The 10,317-nt window shown below is 37.2% G+C and overlaps 1 protein-coding gene across 4 annotated transcripts; it reads right to left on the bottom strand.

The window, feature by feature from the left end:
• Positions 1-3,708: 3,708 nt before the first annotated feature.
• Positions 3,709-9,957, bottom strand: LOC135673736 (bZIP transcription factor 1-B-like). Of its 4 annotated transcripts, none has more exons than XM_065182985.1 (13): positions 9,773-9,957; positions 9,348-9,616; positions 9,178-9,243; positions 8,961-9,047; positions 8,082-8,165; positions 7,905-7,964; positions 7,643-7,806; positions 7,472-7,526; positions 5,793-5,835; positions 5,447-5,715; positions 4,420-4,497; positions 4,210-4,335; positions 3,709-4,125 (listed from the first exon to the last, which is right to left on the bottom strand). In XM_065182985.1, the coding sequence occupies exons 2-13, from the start codon at positions 9,396-9,398 to the stop codon at positions 4,003-4,005; spliced, it is 1,206 nt and encodes a 401-aa protein (XP_065039057.1). In that variant the 5' UTR covers positions 9,399-9,616; positions 9,773-9,957; the 3' UTR covers positions 3,709-4,002. The 4 variants fall into 4 exon arrangements, with proteins under 4 accessions (XP_065039057.1, XP_065039058.1, XP_065039055.1 ...); XM_065182986.1 differs by having other exon boundaries at positions 3,709-4,128; positions 9,178-9,237; XM_065182983.1 differs by having other exon boundaries at positions 3,709-4,128; positions 9,773-9,956.
• Positions 9,958-10,317: the final 360 nt, after the last annotated feature.

Below are 10,317 nucleotides of genomic sequence, written 5' to 3'. Positions count from 1 at the left end.
ACAAAGTAAGGGAGGACAAGTCCCACAATCACTACATTGTCAAACCAACACAGTATTACAGATCATCTTCATCTCAATGTGTCATGAGAAAATTGAGCCTTGGTGATTTCCAAATGCTGCAGATCCTTGGAAACTGAAAGGAAACTTATTTTGCACTCACATTTTATCCAAGACAATGCCTTCTCCAAGCTACGAGGCAACACATGGCTTCTTCCATTCATTTCCAAGGTGGCTTTTCTTGTATGATTTGTTAGCCCATCTCTTAGACCTTCTATATGCCTTCAGCTTGTGACCACAAGTCTTCTTGCCACAATTTGGAAGTTTCACAAAATTCAATATTAATCTAAAATGATGCTGTATGGACTTATACTTATGAGGTAGCCAACAAAAGAATATATTTAAATATTATCCTAAGACTTCTTTCTAGCAAAACACATGTTTATATCATAGTAAAAGCAATTACCAAAAGCAGTTGTAAGTTTATAATAAGATATATAATAGAACTAATTGGATTGTGATGATATATTGGTTAATAGAAAAGAAGTTTATATAATAATAAATTTTTTTAAGGGATATGAGAGAAATTATCCTAATAACTTATCTTAGATCCTCTGTTCTTATCTATAAATAGAGAGGGCCTCTAAAGACTAAATAATACATCTCATAAAAGAGGTAGTTAAGAGATTATAGTTTCTCTCTCAAACTTTTTGGAACGATGTCTTTGTAAATCATAAATACATTCTTTTTTTCATATGACATAAAAAATAGGCATCGTAAAACAGATATAATATTATTTGATTTTAATCATAATATAATTTTTTATATTATATATAATAATTTTTATACTCACATTGAGGATAATTAATTAGTAAGAATCTTATTCAGTACTAATTTACTTTTCTTTTAACTAATGAACAAAGCTTGGTAGAAAAACAAGCTCCACAAACAGATATATAGAGCATCATCTCAGTGTCCACCTATCATTAATAAATAAACATGTTAGCATATTATAAATCAAAATAAGGAGTATGTAACTAAAAACCCAAAGGTATGCAAAATTTATCCTAAGCGTATTCCTCGACTCGTACGTGCCATTCTTCGACTCTCTTGCGCGCATGACCGTAGAGAATTGAAAAACGTATATAGTTTTTTGCACCAACAACAAAAGAAAAAAAAGAAGCCCCAATCCAAAGTGAAAGTAGCTTTGAAGGAGCAGAAGTCAACCTTTTATTGAACTGCAAACAGCAAGTTGTATATGGGCTATATATAGTCTTTTCCGCTGATTAGAGGTTGTGTGTGCCATATGGCACATCATAGGTGATCTTTACGCTGCGTGCCACAAACGCACAATGGGAGCTCACCCACTAAGAAAAGGTAGAGGGGGAAAGGATAACTTTGTTATTGCTTTGTTAAAATCTCTAACACAACATCATATCATGACAAGATCACAACCCGAATGGAAAAGTTCAAGCCAAAGAGCAAAAAGCATGAGAAAAAGAAATCTAATTGCATATCATGCAAGTGAGTGCAACTTATTCTACGATCTTGAGTGCTCATGTGGCACATCCCATCAAGCATCAGATCATCAAACACATATACTAGACGAAAAACCGCATTCGATTTTGGCATCGTCTTTGCTTCCAATAAATGGAAGATCCTCGGTCACACCACCTTTGTGTACGTTGCAAAAGGGGGGAAAGAAGAGGTCAGCAAATCATAAACCAAAACTTTGTAGAAGATATATGGTGGTGAAACGATGACGAGCAATCACTTCAGCTTATGATATTGTTGAGCGCTGTTGTCCCCAAATCGAAACAGCGTATTAAGTCTTCTGAAGTGAATAAAAATTTGAAGTTAGTGAAAAAAGACAAATTGGACTTATAAATACTTTCGATTCCTTTTTCACTATCGATCTTTTTTTTCAATTAATGAAGATCAACTATTCTCGTTTCTCTTTTTTACGTGAGAATCTTCCTACTCACTTTTATAAGATCTAAGAAAAACAATGCTTAAAGAGAGAGCTATAACACTTCACAAACTTAAGAATAGATGTTTCATCAGCTAAGCTTCATTTGGGTATTTATAGGTCATAAAAGACTTAAAAAAAATTAAATTCTTCAAATTTTGGAATACGAGGGATATTATCGTCAACATTGGGTAGTATCATCATCGTAACTTTTGACATCATAATTCTAGACTCTGATAGTACTACTATCATAAAATTTAAATTCTGAATGATACTATCATCGCTATAGGTGGTACAAATATCAAAAAGATTGACAAGCATAAATAATGATCATCGACTAACTCGAGTAGTAATATCACCTGGGCCTAGTGGTACCACTACTCAGGCTTGCTTAGGCCACCAATTCGACCAACTTCATGTCCAATGGCTTTCTTGATAAGTTGATATTGTTTTGATCCAATATTAATTCAAATTGATCTAAATTGATTAAGACTTTGACAAATCAATCATATATTTGATACATTTATAAAGCTTTTGGCATGTTGTAGCACTTCTAGTATATCGTTTGATCTTTCGATACCTTGTTTGAATCTATAACATATCGTCTTTCCTTCGGTATATTACTAATTTCATCGATATATCAATTTTTCTATGATAGCTAATTTTTTGACGTAATATTTGGATCCTTTTGGTACAATGCTCAAGCCTATAGCATTAAGTTTGATCTCTGGCACGTCGATCAATCTTTCGACTAAACGTTCATTTTTCGATATGATAATTTCTTTATGCAACGTTCGATTTCAATAGTCTAAGTTCGTGGTTAAAATATTTCATATGTTATTTATCTCAAAAACATAACAGTCTAATAAATTTATCGATATTCAATACTTTTATACCTATAAAAATATCGATATGCAACGTTTCAATCCATTCCGCTGTTATTAAAATATCGAGAGGAGCAACGGCGGTGAGTGGTGGTGGGGTTAATTCGCGAGGACTAAGCTAGTGGGGCCGTGCACGACGGCAGGCGCCGGTCACGGGCATCAGGAAGAACCGAGGCCGAGGCTAGTACGTCACAGCCGCCCAAGGTCGGTTCGGTTCCGAGTCACCACGAAAGAGACGGGGAAACAAGCAGCGCTCGCTGTCGTCTCGCCATTGGAGACGGAGGTGACGCAGGTACAATTTGCTCGCCGTCCTCATCACGCCGAACGCCACGTACACCTCGAATCATGGGTCCTCGCCTCGTTTCTTCTGCAGCAATCGCAAGAATATGACGAGTCGAAGATAGAGACCAGACAAAAGAATGACACCCTCCATCCTCTGCAGCTGCAGGTGGCTCTTAGGGACCTCAAAAATCAATGCTGATGAAAGCTTTGCATATAATAATCCTGAAAAGACGAAACGAAAAATGGAACCGATGACCAGATGATGCCGAAGCTCACCATCCTGCACAGTGACTGCGAAATATCCACGCTACAGCAACTCCCGCAAGAGAAAAGCTTAAATAACTCAATGAAGGATGTCACCATCATCTTGATATCAACTTTAAGAGCAAACTGCTTCCAATTTCATTGTCGACATTTCCATAGTATAAATCTTTGTAATGTTTCATTCAAAGTATAAAAAATGTATTTGCAGAAAAGCCACCGAAAGTAAGTACACACAAGCTTCATTAGAGTTCTGTCCAATTAGGACAATACATGGTTGATGGTGTGGTTCTTTAGCTCAATGTAGGCGTGCTGTGGGAAAACACTGTTAACTACATAATGCTCCAATTACACATCGATCAATAATGACAATATCATTTAATCTTTGCTAGCCTTGCTCTAAATAACGAGACAACTGATTCCAGCACTGTCGCGCTGCTTGGCTTGACTGCTAAAAGATTAGTCAAGACAATGAAGTAAAAAACCATGTTGAGATAGTATAGACAACATGGTACTAAGAAATAAGCGACTGCATTAGTTCTTGTGTAGGGGCACTGCCATGGTTTGGTCAGGTTAGGCTGGAGGAAATGGTACAAAGCAGTTGCAAACTTAGTGACCACTATGCTTGCCGTCTAATTGTCCTGCTTGTGGATCAGAATCCAAGTTCTTGTCCTCGGCTTGTTGGCGGTTCATCTCGACTATTGCATCTTCTTTTGTTTTTTCTTCGATTTTCTTCTGCCAAGATGCAGCATCAGTTCTACAGCTTGCATATTGCAGACAGAACAACAGGCTCCAAATGAAGATGAAATTTGATACCTGAAGAGCAGTATTTTGACTGAGAAGTTCGTCATATTCTTTCTTGATCCGGTCCACTTCTGCTCTAAGGGCAGTGTTCTCCTCCTTGAGAACCTCAACACGTTGAGCCAATTCTTCATACTCTGCCTGGAAGCAGCAACTCAAAGCCATTGACAATTACCTACGAAATGTCCTTTAAAAACAGTCCTATTTTCACTAGATGCATTGTACCTGCTTGCGCAACCTAGATCGACGTGCGGATTCCCTGTTTGACTGCTTTCTTCTCTGTCTTTTGAGTTCTCTTTCATCCTGAACTCATCAAGGACCATACAGTCAAACAACAAAGAACACTGAAAAGCCATTTCCAGATTACAGTGTAGTGTGATGCAGATAAGATAGCATAAAGGGACACAGAAACAAAACTGTAGCGTCACTGGCTTCAGTGAGAAATACGACACTAACTTGAAGGACCTAATAAAAAGGTTCAATCTTCACTGAAAACCATGCCAGGAAGAGCACTTACTAAATTTTTTTGTTTAATCAAAGAACGAGAAGTCATTGCCAACCTGCCACTGATTGTCATTTTCAGACAGAAGACTCAGATATATAACCTACCTGGGAGCAGTAGATTGTCCAAAGAGCAGTTTAAAAGGAACTCGAATATTATGCAGGGATACAGGACACCTATATGACTGTAGCTGAAACCTAATGTGATGAATGCTATCAAAGAAACATCTGTAGCTGAAACCTAATGGAATGTGATGAATGCTATACACAAAAAGAATAAATTATTCTGCGCATTGATATGCACGAAGCATTTATAAGTAACAAAAGTTTATCAAGTTTGGAAATAAGAGAAGTAACACAGACTAGAACATAAGAGTTGGCCAGTACCGGTGACAATTAAGATGATATTCTAATGACAAGCTCTGAAGGCCCAATTGTTCACAGGCGACATTCAATTATCCTCTGAGTACCCAGAATTTCATGTAATTTTCCAATAAATGCCAGAATATCTAGCACATATGGAAGAAGTATAGACCAAGTACCAGTATCTTAATCTTTGCCATGCATTTTCAAAGCACTTGTGAGGATCCTTCACCATAAAATGGGCATGACAACCGTGAAGAATCAAGGCACATATTAATTTGACCCTAATATATATGATGATCATACAATTAGTTAAAGACTTCTAAGGCGACAGACTGATGATCGGTACAAATAATTCAAATAACTAGGCCTAAAGCTGAGACAAAACCTGTAGCCAAATCTCTGACGGAACCTTTTCGCTGGATCCAACCAGTGTGCCAGGAATTGTTGCTCCTGCATTTGTTGTTGCAGGAACCTTCCCACGCACTGGAGGGATGACAGATGGCGTTGGTGCAACCCAGTAGTCCATTCCTATATTCAAGTTAGTAGTCGGACCAGCAACTGCTGCAGGTACTCCAGCTGCTAGCATAGGCATTATTGGCATCATTTGATGTGATGGTGCAGTGATTACACCACTTGTGCCATTCAGGGATGTCTCTGCAATAACACATGGAAATAATGTCATGGATGTCAAGTTCATCAATTTGACTAGGCACAAAATATATAATGCCTACCATCCAAAGGGCCCTGTCCATCACCTGTCTTTGGTTCTGAGTCCTATACAATTTTACACAACATTAATATTTGATCTACTCAAAGATAATTGCAAACAACAAAGTAAGGAGCACTAATATTACATGTAAAAGCGACTTTTCTAAAGCCATTACAAATAGAGCACTTCCACAGCTATATCAACTGTCGGCATTTCAACACTACATGCATGCTTGAGAGTATAGTTAATAGTTCAAGATTAAGATGGAAGCTGGAAAAAATTTGAAAAGCAAAAAGAAGATTGACAGTCAGAAAATAATTTTTTTTGGACAAAATTAGTCAGACTTAACAAAAACAGTAAACTAAATATCCTGATAATAAGCGCATTAGCTTCAATGCATCTTAGTTTTCCATCCATCGGTGAAGATGTTAGATCAACTTTGGAAGCAAGTATATTACTCCTAGGTCACAACATATGAGATTTCTTTTAATGTTTTGTCCTCCCCCATCATACTTATCAACAAACTAAAATTACATTAGACTGCATCTTCATGAATTGCCTGGCCTTATTGCAAAGGTCCTGATGATGAAGCAAAGACCAAGATCAGAAAGGGTTTTTATATATACATCCACTAAACTTCCAAAAAACCGCATTAGATATCCCATTCTTTGAAAATGCATATATATCATCTGAAAATTAATATCTGGCCATATATGACATTCTGTTAGGTTTTGTCTATATCATTAATCTAATCATGGTTAACATATATGCAATGTATATTTATATATTTAATTCTTTTTGAACTTTTATATATATCTATCGTTACATTTGTCATCTCCACGAAAAATATAGTAATTAATGTTAGTTTTACCTTTGAAATACTTGATTTATATATAATATGGGTTCTAAACCAACCTAAGTTAGATCATCACTAACATTCATTAACAGAAAATTTCAAGTATAAACATTGGTAGATACGTATCTTGAAATATTGCAATGGTGAGTGTAACATTTTGAAGGCCTAAAATGGCATATAATGGAAAACATTTGTGCTCCAAATAAATATAAACCACAAATGTTGCTCAAATTCCCAATGGCCAATATCCTTTGTAAATAGATTAAATCCACATATGACCACATTAAACTAGGTATGGAACTCCAAAAACAATAATTGCACATACAAATGTGATATATTTAATGAAATAGATGCACATTATATCATAACCAAGAATCTATTACTAATAGTTGAAGTGAAAAATTAAGGTCCTTAAAAGTAGATTTTTAACCCCACCGATTAACACTTGACCTCAGAGGATGTCATAAAATGAGCACTAACTCGAGGATACATGTAAAATATATGAAGCTCACTATGTAAGTATTAATCTTGACTATTAAAAATAGATTAAAAAAATCGTTAAGTTAATTATTATTGTTTCTCAAACTAGTAGCTTTTTCAAACACCTTTCAGCATTCTGGAGTTCCAGGAGTTTGATGCTTCAATATCAACACAACAGCAAGCCACTAGTTAAATTTGTTATGCAAGTTTATTTGGGAAACACAACATTATTGGCCATAGAATTTATAATACAACCAAGGTTACTTGTTATGAGGTAACAGCTAATAGATGCTCTACTACTAACATGAAACTTTAAGATGTTTTCCACAAACAATCAGGAAAGCAATAAAGGAAAGATGACTCACATTATGAGAGTTTGTATCACTTCCTTCACTTGAACCTTCACTTTCACTATCACCACTGGATACAATAGCTTCACATCAATGATAAGAATATTTAAAGCGAAGGCTCAAAAGGGTTAGATGAAAGCAGAGCCTCGTGATCATGATAAACAAAAACCACGACATTAAGTCAACCTTCTTGAGAAGACTCCATTAGCTGGTCCTTTATCTAGCTCATTGTTGTTCTTTCCTGTTATCATATTCAAACTCCCAAGACTTCCCTTTGATCTTTGAATTGGATTCCTTTCCTTACCCTCAGATGATTTTGCATCTCCCCCTGTGCTTGCAGGAACACTCCCCTGTGAGATGCAAAAGCATGTGGCTCATGATTTTGCTACAGTTGTACCCACTGCTGGACAAGAATAGATTTGACATTGTGGGTTAGCAGGCAACTCACACAAGCTTCAGCATTGCCATTTGGAGGTGTCATAGCATAAGGACTAAACGGGTGAGAACCCTACTCACATATTGCAGCAGAAAAGTAGTTAGTGGAACCTTGCATTGCACTGGAGAAAACAAGTCATGAATTTCAAAGGAATAAGTCTTGGTTTAGTTGTGTTGTAACAAGACGTACTGGTGGCATGGATGGATGTGCATATATCCCATGAGGATACATAACATATGGAGGTGGTGGTGTTCCATAATGTGGCATAAGGTGCTGCAAAGGGAAAAGAATGATTATAAATACATTTCACCGAAGTATCATAAATGCGATACAACAACATGAGAAACTAACTTTCATGCGAATTTATACCACTATCCTCCTTTTATATTCACTCATTTCCATTTTTTCCACTTTAGGTTCTTTAGATTTACACTCAGGCTAACAACCTAACACAAGAAAATTTCTCATGTTATAATAATTATGAATATATTTAGTCCTTATAAACATAAATAATTCTCTATAAATTCTCAAGGTTCTTTAGTCAATGTACAAGCAACCTAGACGAAAGAAATTCTCTACAAACACAATAACTATGAATATCTTGTCTCATGCTATAATATAATTTGTACTAATAATCTGTTGGCACATAGACTAATGCCAGTGATGGAATCAACACAAAGGAAATTGTAATATTTGATGGGGATTAATTGTCCCTTCTCTGAACCAGTAAGCTATCTCCAAGCTAGATGGTTTATATCTACATGTGCATCATCATTGTTTCATCAAGCCATTCATGGCATGTCACAATGAACTCTTCTCTTCCATGACATATCTGGCCTTGTATGGAATGAACAAAAGTTGGACAGAAGAATCATTTTATCACATGCAGAGTTTCCAAATTCAGATTGTCCCTCCATATTTGAACTCCTCGTACATTGACACAAAAATGATTAATCCAGCTGCTAGGACTCCATTGCATCTGAGAATTGAGGACTGGGAAAAAGGAGAATATATATATATATATATATATATATATATATATATATATATATATATCAGAAAAGGCACCTGAGCTCCCCACATATAAGGATGAGACTGAGGACTTGACACCACGGGAGAATGGAAGAAGCCATGTGGAAGCACCGGTGAATATGCCTATTTGAGCCAGATAAAAATTTTAAGGTCATGATAACATCTGAAGACAAGTTTTTCAGTAAATTCGTAGATCTTTTGGGAAGTTCTCAAATGTCACAAATCTATGATGCGAGAAATTTCCAGTTATCACCTGAAATCCAGACCAGTCAGGATACACTGCAGCGCCAGGGCTGGAGCTTGCGGCCGGTGGCTGTTCCTGGGATGAGAAAAACCAGAACAAACAGATGTTACGGGAACTCATATTCACATTAAACAGTCAAAATCAACCCTATCAGCAAATGTATGACTGGAATGCAGTACCTGCGTGGCTGAAGTCTTCGCCCCCTTGCAATCTGTTTCACTGCCTCCCATGGTCCAATGTCTCCCTCTACCTCACCGTACTCTAGTATGTTTCTTTTTCCCGCTGGTTCTTCTTTTCCTTTGTTTCTCTTGTCAAGCCATCTTATTTCTCTCTCAAAGCATCACATAAAGCAAATATATCCGCACAGCTAACCAAATTGGGAAGATCAACAGCCGAAACCACTAAATTCCGGCTTAGATCTCTTCAAAACCCTAACTGTTCCGAAACCCTAAGAAAGCACCATAGACATCAAATCTGGAGCAAAAAAATGCCGGTGGCGAAACAAGAAAACCGGAATCCAAAGAAATCTAGCCGAAAAGTAATGGAACAACTATCTCCAGACACACATAGAAGACGTTGGATCGAGAAAAACTATGGAATTTACATGCAATACAAAGCTCTTGCGGGACCAGCGAGAGTTGGAAGCTCGATCATGAACCAAACAAGAGCGCAAAATCTCGGTCGGGCGATCCCATTCGTCGATCTCCGCCGGGAGAGGAGTGCGAGGAAGGGGGAGAGGCCGATGCTGGGGAGAAGAGGCAGAGGAGGGCAAAGTGGGAATCCGTAGGTATTTTGTGTTTAGAAAGCTCGAGTCCCTTTCAAGCTCTTCCGTCATCTCGTACGTACTAAGATACAAGTATAGCAATGTTGGGCTCAGGGATTAAGTGGGTTGGGCTTTACTAAGTTGGATATGCTAACAAGGGCGAATTTTATGAAAAAGTTTCTATTTTTTTTAATTTGATACTCTTATTTTCTATAATATCAATGATGTCCTTCGTCATCAACTCGGTGTCTCTACTCTCGTCCTCGTCCACCTCCCCTCTGTGTGATTCCCTACGGCTCTTGCTTACTACTCTTGTCCGTCTCCATCTCCACTCCATCGCTCTCGCTCGACTCCATCTCCATCGCCCATCGGCTTTGTCATTTTTA

The sequence above is a fragment of the Musa acuminata genome, chromosome BXJ1-5, assembly GCF_036884655.1.
Source record: "Musa acuminata AAA Group cultivar baxijiao chromosome BXJ1-5, Cavendish_Baxijiao_AAA, whole genome shotgun sequence".
Classification (NCBI taxonomy): Eukaryota; Viridiplantae; Streptophyta; class Magnoliopsida; order Zingiberales; family Musaceae; genus Musa; species Musa acuminata.
Note: the sequence above shows the minus strand (reverse complement) of the source record. Positions and strands in the feature narration are given on the sequence as shown.

Excerpts from the sequence above, each read along its gene's own strand:
- LOC135673736 (XM_065182983.1), bottom strand. The coding sequence starts at position 9,398 with ATGGGAGGCAGTGAAACAGATTGCAAGGGGGCGAAGACTTCAGCCACG. Across the intron at positions 5,836-7,471 it reads GTGATACAAACTCTCATAAT|GACTCAGAACCAAAGACAGG; the intron begins GTGAGTCATCTT and ends AAAATTGTATAG. Across the intron at positions 4,498-5,446 it reads CGTCAGAGATTTGGCTACAG|GATGAAAGAGAACTCAAAAG; the intron begins GTTTTGTCTCAG and ends TGATGAGTTCAG.